The 23,039-nt window shown below is 36.4% G+C and overlaps 1 protein-coding gene across 1 annotated transcript; it reads right to left on the bottom strand.

Annotated features, from left to right (window-relative positions):
• Positions 1-479: 479 nt before the first annotated feature.
• Positions 480-4,065, bottom strand: LOC133818285 (7-deoxyloganetin glucosyltransferase-like). The gene is made up of 2 exons (XM_062251066.1): positions 3,441-4,065; positions 480-1,647 (listed from the first exon to the last, which is right to left on the bottom strand). The coding sequence occupies exons 1-2, from the start codon at positions 4,000-4,002 to the stop codon at positions 704-706; spliced, it is 1,506 nt and encodes a 501-aa protein (XP_062107050.1). The 5' UTR covers positions 4,003-4,065; the 3' UTR covers positions 480-703.
• Positions 4,066-23,039: the final 18,974 nt, after the last annotated feature.

Raw genomic sequence — 23,039 nt, 5'->3', positions numbered from 1 at the left:
TATCAAATACTTCTTTAAGGAGATGAGACGCTATTTAATTTTTTGTAAGTCCTACTATTCTCCCATTATTAATATTTAATAAATATGTTAACGAGAATCATTATCACATAAATAATCATTCGTTCACTTTAATAATAAGTAAAATGCCATTTAAGTTGCTGCTAATAACAATTATAAATCTTATTAATATTTTGTCACCATTTCATTTAGATATTTCATTAGTTATTCGGAAACATATGCACAATCTATTAATTTGAAGTTGTTGGCAATAGTATATAGGTAATTAAGATAGGATATGGACCATCGATGTATCTCGTAGTGATGCGAAATTGGTGACAATGACATATTTTAGTGATATAACTATTAACGTGTGCGTTGAGAAATTAGTTTGTGAGGTTTTGTCGTAGTGTGTATGTTGCTGCACGGAATAAATTCACGTGGTACTATGTGAATATTTATAAAGCAGTAACCAATATAAATAAATTAAATTATCATATCACACCCATATAATATTTATGTGCTGACATTATTCATACAAGCATTACCTTCTCTCACGTCAGCACTGCTGGAGCCAGCTGCATTAAAAACTCTCACACCTTGCACTCGGTTCATGTGCATATACATAACAAAACACATGCACCAACAATTACATAAAATATTGCAGAAATGAACAATTAAAAAAATATATCAAGCAAGAATATCTTTACTCAATTTGCTGGAGGAGCACTTGATTGAGCAAATCGTCCAAATTTCTAGACGAACTCCCATGTGGAGCAGTAGTGGCCTCTTGGGCCAATTTCTTCCATTCCATTGCCTTAATCTTCATTTTCTTACCCTTTTCTCCCTCGAGTAACTCTTTAACCAGCTTCGTCACTTGATCTCTCTTTACCTCGTTTTCAATCTCCAATGCAACTCCCCATTCATTGCATGCAAACCAACAGTTGGTTTGTTGGTCAGCAAAGTAAGGATAACAAATCATAGGAACCCCACTAGTCAAGCTCTCCATAATTGAATTCCAACCACAATGAGTCAAAAATCCCCCTAGTGAGGGGTGGTTTAACACATCCTCTTGTGGGGACCAATTTATAATGAGGCTTCTTCCTTTGGTCTGGTCCAAAAACTCAGATGGGAGATTGGCCGATTCACCTATAACCAGGTCAGGCCTAATCACCCACAAAAAAGGGTGATTGCTATTTGCAAGACCCCAACCAATTTCAACCACTTGTTGCTTTGTCAAGACAGCAATGCTTCCAAAATTAGCATAAATCACCGAATTAGGTTTTTGAGTACTAAGCCATTTTATGCACTCAGGTTCTTCCTTCCAAAGACTGTAGGGAACATAGTTTAGAGGGTCTTCTGGTATCTGATCAAGTAGAAGTTGGAGAGGTCCAATTGGATATATATTTGGAAGTGACAAAGAGGAAGATAGAGCTTCTAAAACATGTCTTTCTAATGCCTCAAATGTGTGAATAACAGTAGCTGAAGCTTTTGAAGCTTCTTCAATAGCTTCCAAGATCCAATTAAACATAATATCATTCGAATCAGTGATCCTACAGAATGTGGGTAGATCTCGAAATCGAAGATTTTTCATTCCTGGAACCCATTCTATTTTTGTGTCCAGAAAACCATTTGTGAGATTATTCTCATCTGTCATACCATTAAAAAAAATTCAAACATCAATTTGACTTAATCAAAATTATTAATAATTTCATATACTATCATATATAAGAAAATCTATCTAAAAATTCATGACATTAATGTTAATTTATCCGAACATCGAAAATATTAAATAATATTACAAATATTTTAGATGTTTTGAGAAAATTAATTTATATGAGAAAAAAAAATGTATCATTAAAGAGAAAGTGATCATTCAGTTATTATCAAAATCATTTTGAAAATGTGACTTACAAAAGTTTCTTTTAAGTTCAAAATTACAAGCGGAGGATTCACTACAATATTAGTAGTGTCGAACATCATATGAGGATGTCAACAAGGCAAAAAATTGGTGATGTGTGTTTTTTTTAATCTTTGTCACATCTATTTAAATCCCACTCCCATTCTTGCATATTCTTCACGGTAATATGGGGCATGCAATTTTTATGGAGACTTATTTATTTTAAGTAAAACATTTAGAATTTAAAATATAATATATTATTTTAAATCATTTTTATTTTTAAACTTATTACTAATTTATATACTACCAAAAAAATGAAAGGTATATTTCAAATAAATAAAATTTAAATTGCCCCACATTCGGGATTAGGAGTGCCATCTCTACCACCTCCCATCTCTACACTTGTCCCCGCTCTATTAGGGGTTGAGTCCACACAAGAGAAATTAACATATCGTATACTAGTATAGATGAGTCTCGTAAGAGAAATTTTATAGAAGTATAATTTATGCACTATCAATTTTAATAAAGTTGTGAAAAACTACTAAAATATAAAACTGATGTAAATTTGATAATTATAATTTAAAAGTATTATGGAGTCTTTTTAGAAAAAATATGAAAAGTATTATGAGTTGAAAATATAATATATATATTATAATGTGTAGTAAAGTACTGTATGAGTATATATAAACTATAAAAATAAATAATATCTTATAAACATAAGTTACTATTTTAAAAAAAAATTATAATATAATTATTAATTGTTTTTTTTCATATGTATAGTTTTTGTCTTTATTGTCAAATATTAATACATCAAATGATCTAATCAAGTAAATTTATAAATAATAAATTAAGTAATTAATATAATAATTATATGGTATTTTTAATAAAAATAAATAAATAATTTTTTTAATGTTAAAATTTTATTTTAAAAAATGATTGATTTCTTTATTAGTTAAAATTTTAAATTAAATAGTGCAAATTTAAGATTTTAACTTTAATTGATTAGTAAATAATATAATAAACCGTCATTTAATTTAAGTATTATATCAAACAATTAATTGTAATCCAAATTCTTTATTACACAAATTTTAATTTAATTGCTTTACTAAATTAAGTCTCAGTGTTAAATTATTTTGTGAGTTTCATGTAAAGATTAATTGTGGCGTTGAGGTCTACCGCTTATAAGGTGCTTTTAAATTTAAATATTATTATCACTTTATTGTGCTTATTACATCACAAATAGAAGGTCTCTTTGTCAAATGTAAAAAAATAATAATAGTAATATATACCAATAACCTAAACTATTATAATATTTATTTTTTTCACCCACTAGCTAATATTTATTTGTTGTCATCTTAAAACCACCAAAAATAGAAGTGTTATTCAACACATATATATCTCTTAAATTTGTAAAACCTGAAGCCATATTTCTGATTTGCATTTATATTATATTTAATGTAACCATTGTGAGGTTGGCATGTGTATACACTTATAGCAATACTAATACGTACATATATAGCTAGTAGTAGTGATTAAGTCTCACCTTTGAGAGGTACGATTCCTTGGTCAAGCAAAGTGCGGTAATGGCTGAGGCCCATAACAGTGCATGCAGCAACTGTGAAGAACTGAACCACAGGAACTCCAAGCTGTTGAGCTGCCTTGATAGCAAATGACATCACTCCATCATTAACAATGCAACTCACACGAGGAGGAACATTATCCTTGCTCCTGCTCTTACTTTGATTTTCAAGTTTGTTGAGGAGCTCGAGGAATGGACCCAAGAAGTTCTTTCTAGTGGAATCACAAAGAGAAGGTATGTCTTGGGTCGAATCCGGTGCTTGATCCGCCGGCGGCAGGCCATCGGGAATTGTCTCGAACCGGAAACTCGGCGAGGAGGAGAAGGAGGGAGAGTTCTTGAGGAAGCGATTGTGGTTGAATTCGGTGTTGACAAAGGTTATGTAGAGGCCCTTGTGGTGAAGTAGCTTTGCTAATTTCAGCATTGCCTTGATGTGGCTTTGACTTGGATAGGGAATGCATACAGCATGAGGCCTGCTATTATTTCTATTATTATAAACTTCTTCTACTACTGATTCCTTAGAATCCATTATTTCTCTCCTTAGTTTGTACTCAAGATGGTTTTAGTGTTTGTTGGTTGCCTGCTTTGTTTGATGATCATGCTATATATAGGGAGATATGTTAATTCTACCCTGCGAAGGAGCATCCGGTCTAGGAAAAAGTGGGAAAAAAATTATGTTATTGTCGTTGGATTTGAATTAGTGGTCAGAAATATCAATTCCAACCAACACATTATTGAAATTTAATTGGAGACTCAATTGTTAACGATTATGCTGTGGAATTGTTATTTTTAATATAAAAAAAATCTCATACATTTTACAAATAGTGGTGTTCATAAAACCGCCTATACCGACAAACCGTCCACACCACATCACACCGCACAACAACCATATCACACCGCACAACAATTTGCAGTTTAGAACCATTCGCAGTATAGTCGCAGTTTGCGTTTTTGCCAAACCGCGTGGTGCAATGCTGTTTGCAGTTTTAAATTTTATAAATGCAGATCAAACCGTACCGCATAATTATATATTTTTTTACATTTAAAATTAATGTGTAAATATTTATATAGTATATATAATATACACAATATCTATTAAAAAATATATAATATTTCATAAAATGCTACACATATTCTACTTCAATCTAAATATATTTATACTTAATTAAAATATTTACTTCTATATTAGGTTTTTTCTTTGCTATTAATTTGTTGTTTTTTTTATTGTTTTGCTAAAAGTTTATTAGTTTGTTGTACATTTAATTATTTAGTTAAATACTCTTTAGTTATGAGATTTATTATGAATCTTTATTAATTATAATGTTTATGTGTTAAATTATTTAGGAATAGGTATAAACCGCCCACACTGCATTTTTACAGTGTGGTTTATGCGAGTTGAGGCATATGTTGTGCGGGTTGCGGTTTGGAAAATTACTCAAACCGTATATCCAGTGCGATCCAAAAAATTAAAGAAAAACTGCACCACCCACACCACGAAGAAGCGGTTGTATTCACACCACTAAAACAAATACAAAATATTATTGTATAGATTTTATATCAGTTTTGTATGATGTTAGCCAAATTACACTACAAAAAACGTGACTTTTGCCGACGCATTTTTGCACCAGCAAAAGTCACGTTTTGTGCCGGCAAAAGCCCTTCGGCTTTCCCGACGTACTTTTGCGTCGGCGAAAAGTGACGGCGTACATCCATCGATAATATAATTTTTGCCGACGCGAAACGTATTGCGCCGGTGAAGGTATCTTTTAGCAACACAAAATTGCGCCAGGAAAAATACGGATGTGCCGACGAAAAAAATTGCTACGGGATTGTGAAAAACACTTTTAGCAACGCAAAGTTGCGCCGACAAAAGCTGTTGCTTTTGGTGGTGCAACATTACGCCAGCAAATGTGGATATCTTTAGTGAAGCTTTTTTGCGCCGATAATTATAGGATTTTTAGTGGCGCGTATTTGCGCCGGTAAAGGTAGAGACTTTTGCCGACGTAATTTTGCGTCGGTAAAAGTATTATTTAAATAATTTTTTTTATAATGATACTATTTTTATTTTCAATATATTAATATTAATTAATAATTTTCAATTTTAATATATTAATAATTATTTAATTTTTAGTAATATTATTTCATTAGAAATAAAAAAAATTAAAATTTTATAAATAAAAAATATATTTTATGACTATTAATGTTTATTGTCTTTACCAAATATGAAAATCTAAAGGTAGTTTAGTAAATTAAATCTCTAATCAATTAAACTTTAAATAAATAAAAAAGTTCTACAAATGTGCATTTTCCTCCTCATCATCCCTGCCCCCGTGAGCATCATCGTCACTTGGACCATCGTCCTCGCCCGGATCCTCTTCTGGAAAGTCCACAGTAAAACTAGGAGCCAATACACCAACCTACTTCAACAAAGCACTGAGCAGTACATCTTGACGCTGTCGACGACTCTCAAGTTTAGTCGTATACTTCTTTAGGTTCTAATTTTCCTACATAATTTCCTGAGTTTGCTGCAAAATGGTGTCCACTTTAGGTCGCAATTACCTGGACATTTGAGAGGTTGATGAAGATGTTTCATTCTTTGCGCCAATTGCCCTTAACCTAGGCAACCCCCCAAACCCTTTCTTATAACGCAAGCAGGTCTCAAGGACATTTGTGACAATATCCATATCAAGCGGGAATTGGTCGTCGACATTATCGCCAACACAAAAAGCAGTAGATGATACAGGGGTCGTACTCTACGATGCTCGACGCTCATTCATCTCAGTCTTCACAATAAAAAACACATATATCACATTCCAATATAACATTATTTGAAAACCTAACTTAGAAATTTTTAATATAACTACATATAAAGTATAACTTTATTATCTATCTGCCAACATCCTATCATTAATAACTGCAGACTAGTAATTGGAAAATAATATAATTAATTTTGTTCCCGTATCAGAGAGCAAATAGGCTAAAGTTAATTTAGTCATGAAAATCGATATCTAAATCACAATAATGAAGATGTTGTTGATATATATACAGTAAGAGTAGTTAATTCCATTAATGAGGAATTTATGTCTCTAAACTTATACATCAACAATATTTGCATGTATTGTGATTTAGATATGGATTTTCATGAACAAACTAACTTAGCTCATAAACTCCCTGATATGGGGACAATATTAGTTACATTTTTTTTTTACCTTAGTCCACAATCATTAATCACAAAAATATTGGCACATAGATTATAAATATTTAAATATTATAAATTTAATTAATAATTAATAAGTAATTATTGATTGACACCAACCAATTAATAATTAATATTTATTAATTATTTACTAAACATTTTTAAAGTTAAATGATCATAAATTAGTTAAAGTTAGGCAATTTACATGTTTTGCCGCCATTTCATCACTAATCCACTTATCCTTCTTCTTGTGGAAGTGCTCGAATGTGTTAATCATGCTCGGAAACTGGCCAGTAGAGGGTCGATCTAAAAAAACAAATTATTAAAACATTGTTACCTTTATAATATTTTCTTAACTATAAATATATAGGTTATTATAATTTATGTGATCATAAACATGGGCAATGATGGATTTAGAACGTGTCCTCCTGGTATGGTCATTTTTGCTCGAGCCTCTTTATTTCTCTTCGATATACGCTTCAAATAGAAAATAATACTCATTAATATAGATTGTAATTTTATAATTAAACATTAATGTAAAAACTAAGGTATACCTGCTGAGAAATAGAAGCCCAAAAATCGAATATAATTGCCCAATCAGAAGAACTAATCGAATTATAAGGTTTCGACTTTGCTCTCTCGTTGTTCACCTCTCCTCCAACCTCTACCCAGTGTTTCTTCATCGTGTGGCGCCAATCACTCAGATGCTTTTGCATTTGTCTTACCATGGCATCGTTGATTACTGGATTGTCTTATGGATAAATGAATTTGTCCTAAAATCACAATTAAATTTTGGAATTCGTTAAAATATTATGAAGATAGAAAAAATAATTAACAGTGAGTTATTAAAGATTTACAAAATTCTTACAGATAACCTGTGCCGGATAACTTGGAGATCAGCTGGCGTTACTTGTTCCCAAGCTAGTGTAGTTGGGGGTACGGTGTCATGTATATAACGAGCCATGGAATTGTTGAACCACTTGTCGTGCGTTTGAATAGCTTTTCCAGTTTGTGCATCAAACTCTACTTTCAGATGGCTAACTTTTTTGGTGGCCAACTCCTTCTCGATATTGGCACCGTAATAAGCTCCCATGCCCCTCTTGGAGCCACCACCGATGTCATTACTTGGTTTGGTCATTCTACATTAAAATATTCATTAATCAACTAATTCAAATTATATATGTCTATTGTTTTTTGTTATAAAATTAACATTTTATTACTTATGGTCTTTCTCAACCTACCTTATTCCGACCTAGTGGATCCCTTGGAGATAGTAAGCAATCATGTACTTCTCCACATTTTTTCAAAATGTTTCTCAAACATCTTGAAAAAATGAGGAGCAGTTATGAATACATTGGCTATCCCCAAGGCATCCACTAGGCACATGTATATTGCTTATATATATATATAATTAACATTTTATTACTTATTATCTTTCCCAACCTACTCTATTCTGACTTAGTGGATCTCTTGGAGATAGTAAGCAGTCATGTACTTCTTCACGTTTTTTCAAGATGTTTCTCAAATATCTTGAAAAAATTAGAGAAACATCTTGAAAAAATGAGGAGCAATACATTAATACATTGGCTGTCCCCAAGGCATCTATTAGGTGCATGTCTATTGCTTTTATATATATATATATATATATAATTAACATTTTATTACTTATCGTCTTTCCAAATCTTGGAGATAGTAAGCAAACATGTTCTAATACTCATTTTTTCAAGATATTTCATCAAATATCTTGAAAAAATGAGTACCAGTACATGAATACATTGGCTATTCCTAAGGCATCCACTAGGTGCATGTCTATTGCTTTTTTTTAATATATAAAATTAACATTTTATTACTTATTGTCTCTCCAAACCTACCATATTCTTACTTAGTGGATCCCTTGGAAATAGTAAGCAGACATGTTCTAATACTCATTTTTTCCAGATATTTCATCAAATATCTTGAAAAAATGAGTACGAGTACATGAATACATTGGCTATCCCCAAGGCATCCACTATGTGCATGTGTACGTATATATGATACTATCAGTAATTAATGATAATAAATAAAGTTTTCATTGAATTAAATAAAAAGTTACAAATATTTGTTCAAATTACATATCACTATCCTCATCATCACTAACTACAACATCATTACGAACACCACTATCACTATCACTATCACTATCGACTAGAACATTGTCCTCATCCTCATCCTCATCGTCTTCATACTCGACCAACGTGTCATCTTCAAATTCAACTTCATCATCGACAACCAATTCATTTGAACCTTCGCCAACCAAATCATCGACGTTGTACACTTTAGTGGGATTGACACAAACTAGATCATACTGAAGATTAAAAAATTGGAAATTCTACCCACAACTGAAATGAAGAAGAATTAACTTCTTGCAATATTGGTATATCATTTGTGGTCCCAATATCATCAACATCGGAATTTGAGAAATCCCATACATTCCTCGGAATGTATTCATTAACGAGCCTCCAATCATCGCCATTTTTCACATCTCGAAGATAATGCACCAACTTCGATTGAGATGCGAGAACGAAAGGATCATCTTTATAACATTCTTCCTTGACATATACGCTCGTAAAATTGGATTCCACTTTAATTATAATTGTATTGAACCATCTACACTTGAATAGGAAAACACTGTAACCCATCAAGTAAGACAATTCAAGTACTTCTTCTAGAACTCCATAGTAGTTCACTCCTTCCTTACTTGGCACCATTACACCGCAATTTTGTGTTTTAAGCTTCATATCACGACCATGAATGTAATGCCCCGAATTCCCCGATGTGTTTAACGGTGTGAATAGTAGGCCGGGAGGGCCATACTTGCTTAATTGTGTTATTAATTGATAAAATGCATGTATATGTTGATTATATTATGATATGATGTGAAACGCATGCATGTGAGTCCATATTTTTAATTACAGGGGTGTGATGGTAATTTGGCCCGTTGAGGGTAAATTGTTTATTTGGATGCATGTTGGTGATATGTTGTTAAGGCCACATTATAATGTGGATTTGTTTGAGCTACTCGGCATGAGACGATCTTTATGTGCTTAAGTAGCGGTTTAGTCATAACGGGATTAAGTTCGAGGCTCGGGGTGAGTCTCGGGATGTTTTAATGACTTGAACATTGCCGGGAGTAAAAAGGGTAACGGGATATGAATTGTTGGTGTTTGAGAATTTTGAGCATAGCGGGAATTGGAGAGCGTTAATTATGATTAACGAAATAGGTGAAAGATGACGATTTTACCCTTGGGGGAGACATTAGAAGCTTTTGATGACTTAAGGGTATTTTGGTCATTTAGGTTTGGGATATATATCTGTTTCAAGTGGCTGTAGAAGGATATAGAACAAAAACAGAGCAACTTCGTCACCTTCCCGTACATCATTTCCTCTCTATCATTCTTTGAGGTTTTTGGTCCCAAGTTGAGGTAGCAAGCTAGGAAATCAAAGCTTGGAGGTTGTGGACTTAGTTCATCATCTAAAGAGGATTCAAAACCAGTTGGAGGTAAGGAATTGTCTTTGAATTTCAGGTGTTACTCTATTTTTCTTATAGTTTTCAGCTCTAGATTTTGATGTGGAAAGTTGGAATCAAGGGGAGTTTTTGTGTGTGTGTGTGATTGGGTTTTGGTGAGGAGGTGATGTAGGTGAGGTTTAGGGGTTGAATTGGATGTTTTGGTAAGGTTTGGGATGTGTTTGGAAGGTTGGTTTCAAGAGGAATCGCAAGGAGGGAGTTTCAGTGTAGCTGCTGGTCTGAAGCTGGCGCCCCAGCGCCAGCCCTAGCGCCCCAGCGCTATTCAAGGCAGAGAGCAGCCCTCTCTGTTTCTGGGACAGCGCCCCAGCGCTGGTGAGTGGCGCCTAGGCGCTAGGCCAGTTTCAGGAGGTGTTGATTTTAGGGTTCGAGATGGTTTTTAAGGTTCGGGGGTTGGTTCCTTTGCCCCTTTTGAGTAGTTTGAGAGTCCCGAGAGTGGGGGATTGATCCCGGGAGTGTGGTTTAGATTGTGAACCATTCATTGATTTATTTTATTAATGGTTTCTAATTGGTTATGATTAGGTAACCGCTAAGAAGTCTAAAGGTTGATCGTACTCAGGGGTCGTTCTTTTAATCATTCTAGCTCGAACCAGAGGTAAGAAAACTGCACCCCAAGTGTGACATGCGTGGATATTCATGAGGCATGTTGGTTGTGTAAATATGGACTTGGATTGAATACAGAATGTTTAGCATATGTTGCTCACTTGTGCATGGTACTGACTCATTAGTCAGATTTGGCAAAGGTGCTAGTATCAACTGTGAAGCTGTGACTTATTAGTCAGGTTCAGCAGTGGTACTGGGCATTGGTCACGTTGAGCTGACTCATTAGTCAGGACGGCCTTAGCGTTTTAACGCAAGCCAACAAAGATTAGATCTAATCAACTATCAGCATTGAATGACTCAAAGAGCATTAATGCCAGACCGACCCCGAGGGTCGATGAATGAAATAAGCGCTTGGAGGCTAGTGGCTTACCTAGCAGCCACTCTCCCACTTGAAACAGTGACATGCTTGTCAGTCACTCAGTATGGTTTACCAGAACCTGTTGAAGGCTAGTGGCTTACCTAGCAGCCACTCTTCCATTTGAATTAGTGACTTGCTTGTCAGTCACTCAGTATGGTTTATCAGGACCTCATGTGATGTTCACTCATTTGTTTGAAAGCTTTATGCTCAGTGTGATTATAATGATAATCATTTGATAATGTTTATGCAAAGTGTTATGTTTTCTTGTTGGGCTTTGGCTCATGGGTGCTACGTGGTGCAGGTAAAGGGAAATAAAAGCTCACCTAGCCTTAAGTGGAGAGCTGATGTGGTGATGTGTACATATGCGGCCGCTTGACCACCACGGCCAAGGAGTTCTCAGAGGAACTAGGTGGTTTACCCTATTTTTGCCGCTTAGGTCGGCAGGGTTTGAAATTTTGGAACAGTAATGACCTTTTGAGTTGTAAATAACTTGTAAATGTTCTTGTGGGCCCATGAACAGTTTTATGTATCAATAAAACATATCCTTTCCTTTTTACTGGTTTTCACCTTAACCTATTAATAACACTTAGAACACGTTTTTAACCAAATGACTCAGGCAATGAGTCAACTTTTCGGTTCACCGTTCACCGTAACTATTCTGGGGTAACCAGGGCGTTACAATATTGGTTTCCATATACTGGTTGTAGGGGCTCCCTTTGAGCATTTAAATGTGCCATCATGTCTGGGTTTGGCTGATTGAACTGCTCCTGGTTCTGGTTCAGGTGGTCTCGAAGATCAGGATGATAATTCAGATAGTTCTTGTAATATCTAGGTCCGGTACCAACCTGCTATAATCCAAGCTTCCCTGAAGGAAGCTGACAGTTCTTTGTGGCTATTGTTGTTGTTGTTGGGCGTGATTTCTAGGTGGATTATTCACATGCACCCTAACACTGGTAGCAAGTGACCTGGACATATAACTCCTCGATGGCTGGGGTTGTCTAACATGTCTATGTCCTTGATGTGCCCCCAATGGGACCTTATGATCAACCCTATGCTCAGGTTGAGCTTGATGGCTTTTGTCCTGACTTCCATTCCTAGCACTTTGGGCAAGCCTTTGAGGTGCCCTTTCCCCAGCTCAGTTGGGGTATATCTCGAGCTGGAAATGGATGTTTAATGGGAGATTGAGGATGCCTGATTGGAGATGGTGGTGACCTTTCATTGTTTGGCCTTGCAGATTCAGGGTTATTACACTTGGCAGGTTCTGGGTTATTATTTCGAGCCGCCTGCGAGGGAGCTTGATTATTCCCAATGTCTACAGGAATATCCCTTGTTGGGTTGGTTCTCATATGATTTCAAGATGACATACTGGGCCGATTATCTCTGGCATTTGCCCTAGGCCTTGTTCGAGCTTGTTGGGTCATTTGTTCAACAATTACGGCTGTCGTACTTCCTTGTGGTCGCCCCCTGGTTCTCTATGGGGGTGCCTGATATACCACTCAGCCCAATTGTTCAAGATATACCACTCAGCCTTTTGCTTAAACTGCGGATTGAGGAACATACTTGATTTCTTACCAAATGGACGACCAACAGCACCCCCCAGAGGTACATTGAGCAAAAGGTTAAGGCCGCGTTCACCACGTAAGTTTCTGCAATTGAACCTTTTGGGCATGCACGATTTCTTACATACTGTTTATAAATCGCCATTGAACATTTAATGGGATACATCCACCTAAAGTGCACGGGATCGCCAAGAATTGCCTCTTTCAAAAGATGCAAAACCAAATGCACCGTAATGTCAAAAAATGCAGGAGGAAAAATCATTTCCAATTTGCATAAAATTGTGATAATGTCTATCTCCATCTTCTCAAGGTCTTTCACATTCAAAGTCTGTGAACAAAATTTTTTGAAAAAACCGCACAACTCAATAATTGGCTTCCGAAATTCAGGAACCAAAAACGATCTAATTGCGGTGGGCAACAACTGCTGATACAACACGTGGCAATCGTGTGATTTCAGCCCAGTTATCTTGCCATCAATGACATTGACATTCTTGGAAAGGTTTGCAGCAAAACCGTCCGGGAGTTCAACTGACTTCACAAATTCACAGAAAACTCGACTCTCCGAGACACTGAGGGTGTAACTGGCATGTGGTTTCTTCCACTTATTTCCTTCTTTGCGAAGGTGGAGTTTTTCCCTAATTTTCATGTATGCTAGATCAAGTCTTGCCTTGTCAATGTCTTTAGATTTTCCCTCTAAGTTCAACAAAGTTCCCAAGACACTATCGCAGACATTCTTCTCAATGTGCATTACATCAAAGTTATGCCTCAGCAATAATTCCTTCCAATAATCAAGCTCTAAAAATATGCTCTTCTTCGACCAATTAAGTTCAGCCGGAGCCCTTCTGCATTTCACACCACCAAATTCTTTGTGTTTCCCAAGTTGTCTAATCGGCAACTTCTTTAATTGCTTCAACACATCATCACCAGAGTAATCTTTCGGTGGTGGCCTAAGTTCCTTGTTACCTTCAAATAGTGCTCGTTAACTACTCCATTCATGATCCATATCAAGAAACCTTCTATGGCCAATGTATGCAATTTTACTTCTAATCCCTACAGAGGGAGTTTCTTCATTACATGTGGGACATGCCTTGTACCCGTTTGTGCTCCACCCAGACATCATAGCATAAGATGGGTAGTCGTTAATGTTCCACAAGATTGCTGGACGCATATTGAATAAGGTACTACTGTATGCATCTCGTGTTTCGACACGATTCACCCATAACTCCTTCAACTTGTCAAGCAAAGGTCTCATATAGACATCAATATCTTTTCCAGGTGAAGAAGGACCTAGAATTAGAATAGACAACATTAATATTGTGGTTTCATGCACTTCCACGGCGGCAAGTTGTATGAGACAAGTATCACAGACCACATGCTGTAAGAGTTGATCATGTTCCCAAAAGGATTGAAACCATCTGTAGCCAACCCAAGCCTAACATTTTGAGGTTCGGCTGCGAAAGATGGGTACAACTCATCAAGGTGCTTCCACGCCTTACTGTCAGCGGGGTCCCTCATCACACCATCTTCCTTTGGCCTTTTAGAATAGTGCCATCTCACATCCTCTGCAGTATATCTCGAATTGTACAAACTTTTCAATCTTGGTGTCAACGGAAAGTACTGCATTACCTTATGAGCCACTTTCTTCCTGTTCCCACGATTATCTTGCTAGCGACACTCACCACAAATTGGACAGAATTCCAAATTCGCATTCTCCTTCCAAAACAGTGCACAGTTATGCTTGCAAGCATCGATGGACTCATATCCCAATCCAATACTCTGCAACTTTTCCTTCGCCTCATAGTTAAACTTAGGTAAAAAAAATTCGTCAAGCATATCATCGACTAACAATTCCAGCAAACCATCAAAGTAATGGTTGCTGCACTTGTTAATAACTTTCAGATGCATCAGCTTCACCAAGAAGTTCAACGCGGAATACTTTCTGCAACCCGGGTACAATTCACTTGACATTTCCTTGAATAAATTGTCATACTTGTTGCGATGTTGAACATCATCTTGGGGAGGATCATTATAGTTTCCAGCGGGAGTGTCATCTTCAACGTAAAAATCCTCCAAGATATCTGTTATCTCATCTCTATCCTGATCTCGTACCACATCTGGTGGTGGTGGCAGCGCCTCTCCATGGTAATGCCACACTTTGTAGGACTGTATGATGCCAATGTTGAATAAATGCATCGAAATTGCATTTATAGGCTGGAACTTAACATTCCCACATTTCTTGCACGGACAACGAATCAAACCCCTATCATTCACCATATTTTGAGCGACCTCGAAGAACTCCTTAACACCATTTTTATACTCCAGAGACTAACGATTCCTTGCACTTATCCAACTTCTGTCGCTCGCCATCTTCAAACGAAATAATTAAGAAAATATTAATAATTGTCTTAAAATGAGGGAAATGATTGTCAAAATATTTCATGACTATTTTTCTTCCTAATTATCACTAAGTGATACTAATATTCTATTTCTGGCAAAAATAATTATTTATATTTACTAAAGAAAATGTAATTAATTATTAATTATTACAATTTTTAAATCATTTACTTATTTATTACTTTTATTTTTAAATTAATTTAATTATGCATTAATTTCATTTTGTAATTTTTTATAAAATTCTTCGATTTGTATTTGATTATTTACTTAATTAATAATAATTTTATTATATTTATATTTTACTTAATTATATTTTATTAAATCATTTATATTCTTAACTTTTTTCAATTACATAACATCTAATATTAATGTTAAAATTATTTGTTAATTATTATGATTGGTAATTTTATTTTATTTAAATTATAGTCAAAAAATTATTTTTTAGATATATTTTTTAATTATACTTAAACTTTTATTAATTTTACTAAGTCTAACAGAATTTGGGCAGCATAACGAAAATATTTCAAATTATCCCAAATTTTTTAAAACCTACAAATTAAACACATATATTACCAGAATATTATCAGATTATACAAAACATATATATATATATATAGATTAACAAATACATCCATTTACATATATACAAATATTTAACCACAAAAAAACATATACCAAAACTGATTTTTTTATTAATACAAAAAAATTATTAAATACATATTTAGAAACATATCACATTTAATATAAAATAATTTAAAAATATAAACATATATTATTAATCTGATTTTTTTAAAAGTTCATACTTTAACTAAAATACATATATCACAAAATACAATATAATAAATATTAACAAAAAAAATAAAAAAATACATATAAATCATTAAAATAAAAAAATACATATTCAAATCTGTTTTTTTAATTTTACAAAAAAAATATTAATGAATACTAAAAACATATATTATAAAAATAACTTAAAAAATAAAAAATATTACATTGGGTGCAGCGGCTCCAATAGTGACTCCGCTTAGGCATTGGCTCGGGGTCAGCAGGGCTCGGGGACTCCATAGAAACAAACAAAAAATTAATTCAATACATAAGAAAAACTAAAAAACTAAATTAAACTTACCTTAGGTCGGCAGCTTTGAGGAGGAGGAGACGGTAGGGGCTCGGGGGTGGGGTGCCAATGGGTGGTGGGTTTCGGGGTGGGTAGCGATGGAGCCTCGGGGGTGGGGTGTCGATGGGTGGTGGGTTTCGAGAAAGGTGTCGATGGGTGGTGGTGATGCCAATGGAGGGTCGAGTGGGGTGGCGATGGGGGATCAGGGTGATGGAGGGTGGAGGCTCGAGCTGGCTCGTGAAGAAAGGGAGAGAAAGTGGGTCAGAAAGTTAGAGAGTTAGAAGAATGGGGAAGAAGGCTCGGCGGTTGTGTAATATCGATTATGACTTTTGCCGACACGTTTTGTTGCGCCTGCAAAAGTCTACACTGCGCCAGCGAAAGTCGAGTCCGAAAACCCTAATCCAAAACAACATTGTTTTAATAACTGAGACTTTTCCCAACACAGTGTAGACTTTTGTCGGCGCAACGAAATGCACCGACAAAAGTCTACCCACCAACCTTATTTAAAACGTGCACATACAGTAATATAAAATGTTGACTTTTGCTGGCGCGTTAAGTGAATTGCGCCGGCAAAATTACCTAACAGAGGCCCGTTCAAAATCCATAAATCTTTGTCGACGCAATTCTGAATTGCACCGGTAAAATAAACCTTTCCTGGCGCAATTTGGAATTGCGCAGGGAAAAATGACCTATACCAGCACAAATTAACGTTGGCAAAAGCTTGTGTTTTTGCTGGCGCCTTTCGCGAATTGAACCGGTAAAGGTTTCTTTTACCGACGCAATTCCGAATTGTGCTGGCAAAGACCTACTTTCTTGTAGTGTTAGGAGATATGATTGCGGACGGATGGAAGTAGTATATGGGATCTGGCTATCTCATATTTTAGGGAAATTTGCCCTTTAAGTATTTTTTTTTTATTTTGATAACAATAATACAAAAATTTTGTTAATAATTGCACTAATGATTAACTACTAATTATTTTCTATTTACGACAAAAATACCAAATTTGTGCTCGTAGTTGCTCTTAATTAAGGTCATCTCCAGTGGCTAGCATCAAACCACCTTTTGCATCAAAAAAGTAAAAGAAACCTCTCCAACGCAGCATCATCTTTAACCTCAAAATGATCTATTCAACATCAACATTGATGTAGTTTTGAGGTGAAAATGAAAAAGACAAATATACCCTTATACTTATTAATATAAACATATAAATTATTTTTGTATATTAATTTGTATATATCATTTTTACTATTTTTGTTAATTAAGTTTAAAATATTATACCAACATTTTAAAAAGATATAAAAAATATACAATACAAAAATTAAGAAAAAAAATATAATACAACAATACTAAAATTAATTAGTGTATAATTCCTGTCATTTTTTTTACATTAAATGTAATGTTTATTTTCTTAAAATACATATATATAGTCTTTAATTTTCATAATATATCAATTTAAGTTAACTTCAAATTAATAATTTTTTTATTTATTTTTACTCAAATTATAAAATTAATATTACTTAATTATATTTGTTAATGTTAATATTTATATAAGGTCAATATTTATTTATTAGTTAAATTAATCATTGGTGATTAAAAAGAAAATTATTATTTTTTTATATAAAATTTGAGGTAGTACATTGGAGATAAAATAGTATTTTGACATGAAATATGTGATAAAATGAAGTTAAAGTTGAATCAAAATGAAATCATGATTGAAGATGGCCTAAGTACTAAAATTTTAAAAATAATTTTTTAGTTATATAATAAAATTGATTTTATACATTTAAAAATACTAAAAGTTTGATATTATTATTATAAAAATTAAAAATAAAAGAATTGGTGCTTTAGACCATCTATTAACAATGATTTTGTATCACTGTTGTCAAAATAAAAGACCTACTACTTAAATACAACTATCAACAAAAATTTAATATTTTTACGGTAAATAATTTTTTTTAAAAAATAAATGTATACATTGAAACAATTAATTAGATAATGTGTGGGCTCTCACTGTTCAAAACAAATACAAATAGTGTCCTCATTTTAAAATATATATATATATATTGTTGACGCCGTTTTTTGTCAACTTAAATAGTAGAGCAATTAAGCAAATGGAAAATGGAGCGAATGAATTTAAAGAGGAAGCTAAGAAGGATTTTACGTGGTTCAGAAGTTTATTAAGACTTAGGGTTTTCTGGAAATTCTTCAAAGATGAATTACCCAGAGCTTTCTCCCAAGAAATTCGAAATCAGAATTCGATCGTTTACAAGTTGTGATTCCTTCTCTATTTATAGGGAAGGTTATAGAGTTCATTCCCACATATTTCGGGAAGATATTTTGTATATCAATCGAAATAATGATATTAAATGCAATATCTCCTATATACATGCAAAACGTCCCATGGAAATCGGGAACGGATAACAGATTAAATGATATCCCTTAAATTAGGGGATTAAATAACAATAAACACGTTCACATGTAATGGGTTATTTCAGATGAATTATCCAATCTTCGAGATCGACCATTAGCATTGACTCTGTCGAGACCAAGAGTCATTCACGAGCTTGCCACCCCAACTTCGTGCTATGCTCGGGGCATGTGGATGCCGACGAAGCTGCTACATCCGAGCTTGTACTTCCCGAGTTCGAGCTATCTCCCCTGAAGGCAATTGGTGAAAAATATGTTTAAGTGTCATGTCGTGTGAGCTCATAACATATTTGAGGTTGCACATCTTCGAGCTTTTGAGGTCGACAATTACAGTAGAGTCGTTTGACTGAAGGATCAAATGACGACCATGCATACTTCAAGCTCACACCCGTCGAGCCCAGCTTTCAGGATCTAGACTCCTTATCTCGAAATCTGGGTATAACATTTTGCCCCCTCAAAAGTTTTAGTTCAAATCCCATGTGAAGGAAACTTTTGAACTGCCCTTTTGGGAAACTGTACCATCCTCTGTTCTCAAGTGTGGACACGCGTCAGGTGGATATTGGAAGATCAGAATACTCGAGTGTGTTTTCACCACACCACGTCCTTTCAGTTTTCAACTTTTTCCGCCATTGTGACATTTGCACCTCACCGTTGGATCAGATACCAAATCCAGCCAAAGGCCCAATTAGCTCGACCTTTGACCTTCTCTTGGGACGTATATATATATATAACAGTCATCCCCTTCGTCTTCATTCTTACTTCAAGTTTCAAATAAAGAAAATAAACCAAAGCCGAGAACCTTCTTTTCTTTTTGCATGTTCTCTAAACCCAGAAGATAAAACAAGGTTGGCCTTTTCGACTCAGTGAGATCATTCTTGCAGCCACTTCTCCAATCGTCCATTTCTCTATTTCCGGCATCTTCATTGTGTAAGTATTTATTTTTGGTCTCACATGTTCGTGTATATATTTTTTCTTTCCATGCATGTTTATTGTTGCAGTAGCATTTAGGTACATTTTACCAGTTTTATGCTAAGCTGCTTCGATCAATGCCGTGTAGTTTTTAGGCTTTTCTGTTAGGATTTTCAAACCCAAATTTTTGCATTTCAATGGGTTATCTTGATTTCCAACTATCGCATCGTGTAGACCAAGAAACTGGTATAATATTAGGGTTTTCAAATTGCACGTTTCCCAAAAAAATTCACTTTTTGGGTAACCGCCAACTATTATTCCCTGAAAATCAGGGATTCTAAAAAAATAAACCCAATTTTTCCCTCTACGTGGAATACACGCTCCAAGCCTAATCTCGCTTCTTGTGATTGAGCTCATTCCATAGTCTCGAGAATTCGAGCTCAGACTATTTTGATTTTTACTATTATTCTTGTGCGCCTCGCCCTCACCCTTTTTCTCTCTTGCTAGATGTCACAGAATTTGGAAAAGCGATGGGGGTCAAAACTCGCGGTTCCCTACTCACCGGTAACTCTGAGCCCAAAGTCACCTTTTACTTAGAATCAGTGCTTGATTCGGGAGCACGAACTAAGGTGTGAGCAAGAAGACACCTGAGCCCACTTTCGATGTCAGATCGATGAGGTCTAAGAAGGAAAAAGGAAGAGACTTAGGGTCTCCATCTACCCAGATCCAGACCCCGAGCTTAGACCAATCCCCCTCAATACCACGCTTAAAGTGACAGTCGCCTTCAGGCTCGGTGATCTCCAATTTTCATTGATGGGAGAGCCCTTAAATCCCCTTTCTACCTCACAGCCAACCTCCATTCCCACCTCGAAGAGAGAATTTTTTGAGGTCGAGCATTACTGGAGCTCGATTTCTTCATTGGGGCAGATCTCTAACATCTTGGCCTTCCACAATATTGGACTGTCGGGCTCACTGAGGTGTTGAGCTCTGACCTCCCAGGAGCGAAGCTGCCGCACCCCGGGAGATGGTAATCCCGACAATAAGCTAAGATACGCGACTTGGAGTCAGGAGCACATGAAGGCAGGGGCTTTATTGCCCTTAAAGTCCTTTTTCAAGGACTTCTTGGGTTTCGTTGGGCTTGCTCCTTTCCAGCTCAGCACCAACTCTTACAGGGTTTTTTCAGCCCTGAGGTCGCTTTACCACGAGCTAAAGTGGGAAGGACCTTCACCACAGGAGATCCTGTATCTCTTTTGCTTGAAAAGCAATCCCTCCCAAGCTCGGGGAGGGGGTGACTTCTACTACCTTTCGAGCTATCCCAAGGAGACAAAAATATTTGAGGATTTACCCAACCATCCCCCCGATTTCAAGAAGGCTTTCTTTTGGACAGATGGCCTGACCTCTTCCAGATACTATTCGTTCAGACGAATTCGTAAGTGTAAAAAATCTCTTCTTTTTGTGCTCGAATTTTTTTCTTAGGCTCGAATCATTCATGATATGTTTATTTCTTCAGCCAATTATCATTGGCCTTCTCCCTTTGATAAGATGAAAGAGCACAAGGAGGCCTTGCTCCAATTACCTTCCGGTAGGCGCTCCCTTTCCTAACTTCTTCATGAAGATATGCTTCGAGCTTGTGGCCTCCTGGAAAAGGACCAGTCTATAAATGACTCGTCCAACAAGAAATATACCAAGTGGGAGTTTGTGCTTCTCCCAACTGGCATCCTCCCTTCGAGGCGTAGTTCTAAGCCACAATCCCCAGCTCGACATCCCAGGAGTCCGCAATCGAGGAATGAGGCCAATGACGAGGCCTCGAGCTTGAGCGACAGAGGTACAATCATCCTTAGCTAGAACTTATGGTCTCCCTCACTACTTAAGCATAAGCCAGACAGATTAGTCTTGTGTGAAGATGATAGGGACCACTTTTATGTATGGTCCTGGGTAGATGAGAGAGTACATAGGTTCGATAGTTGGCTAGGGAAATACAATACCATGTATAGCCTGAATGAGGTATGGGACGGAATAGCCATTCAATACGGGACAAATGATTATAAGGACCTTTCGAGGTTGACTTCCACATATAGGGAAGGGACTCCCCCTGCCTCTTCTGAAGAGGGGGGAATTACGTAGTCACCGAGCACGAGCTCGGGGGAGAGTTCCAGTTTGGTTCCTCTTTACTTGTCTTTTATTCCGTGCTTGTCTGCATTGTGCTGACTTTTTTGTGTCTGGGATTTTCTTATAATGTGGTGTAATTATGCAGGTGTTATGGACTCTGATCTCGATACCGTCCTCACCAGTGGCGAGGGGGCTCAAAGGATTAAGCGCCCAAGGGGCTCGCGGAGGTCAAATCGTCCTACCAAAGTCCTTAAGCAGACTGAGAAAACTCCTCCTCCTCCAGCTCCCACTATTATGAGCTCGGCTGTGGACCCTGCTTCCCAGGTTGAAGCTTCCACCACAGATCTCCCTCCTGTGCCTCCTACTATCATGATCCGCCTAACTCTCGGCCCTCCTCCGAAGAAGCCAACGTCGAAAGAGCGAATGTTGTCGAGTTCTACTCATGTTGATGAGTATGTTGTCGATAGCGCCGCTGGGACTCATGGGGCTACTCTCGGCTCGGAAATCTTGTCTCGGGTAGGCCAGAGCATCAGCAGCTTCAAGGCTCCCCAGTTGCAGTTTTTGAACAATGCTCGAGACTGCAACACCCTTTATGACAAGAGTATCGAGCTAGCTTCTGCGGTAATTTCTCTCACTTTATCGTTTATTGTACTTATGCTTAGCATGTGTTCTAATTGGTTTTGTTTGTGTTTCAGTCTCTTGCTGCCATTGCTCAGCTTAACTGTAAGTTGAGAAACAAGGTCCACTCGAGCATGTCCTATGCCCAAGAGGCTAAGAATCTTCAGCTTAAGCTTACTGACGAGTATAAGGCCGCAAAGGCGAAGATGGAAGCTGAAGCCAAGTAGATGAAGGCCAGGATAGCCGAGCTTGAGAAGATCAATGCCAAGCTTGAGGAGGAGAAAGCGGCCACTTTCGAGATAATGGAGAGCGAAAAGGCTCGTCTCCTCGCAGAGTTTAAGGAGAAGAAGGATCGGGTGGTCGACCTGGCCATGTATAGGATCTGGGCCAGTAATGCCGATCTCAATACCAGCTTCCTAGGCTCTTTCGAGGTAGAACTCGTGGCCAAATGGCAGGCTCGGATCGACGTGGAGGACGCTGCTCGGGAGGAGGCAGGGAGAGCCAAGGAGGATGCTGAGAAGGCTAAGGAGGATGCTCCTCCCTCCTAAATCTCGACCCGGGGCTGCGTCCCTTTGAACATTTTGTAATAGTTTTTATCTTCTGTTTTTTATGCCCTTGGGGCCAAGACAATGTATAGCTCGTGTAAGAGCTATTTTTTCTTTTATTTATGATATTTATAATACCGTTTTTTACTTTACTTTAATATTGTATACTTT

The sequence above is a fragment of the Humulus lupulus genome, chromosome 2, assembly GCF_963169125.1.
Source record: "Humulus lupulus chromosome 2, drHumLupu1.1, whole genome shotgun sequence".
Lineage (NCBI taxonomy): Eukaryota > Viridiplantae > Streptophyta > Magnoliopsida > Rosales > Cannabaceae > Humulus > Humulus lupulus.
Note: the sequence above shows the minus strand (reverse complement) of the source record. Positions and strands in the feature narration are given on the sequence as shown.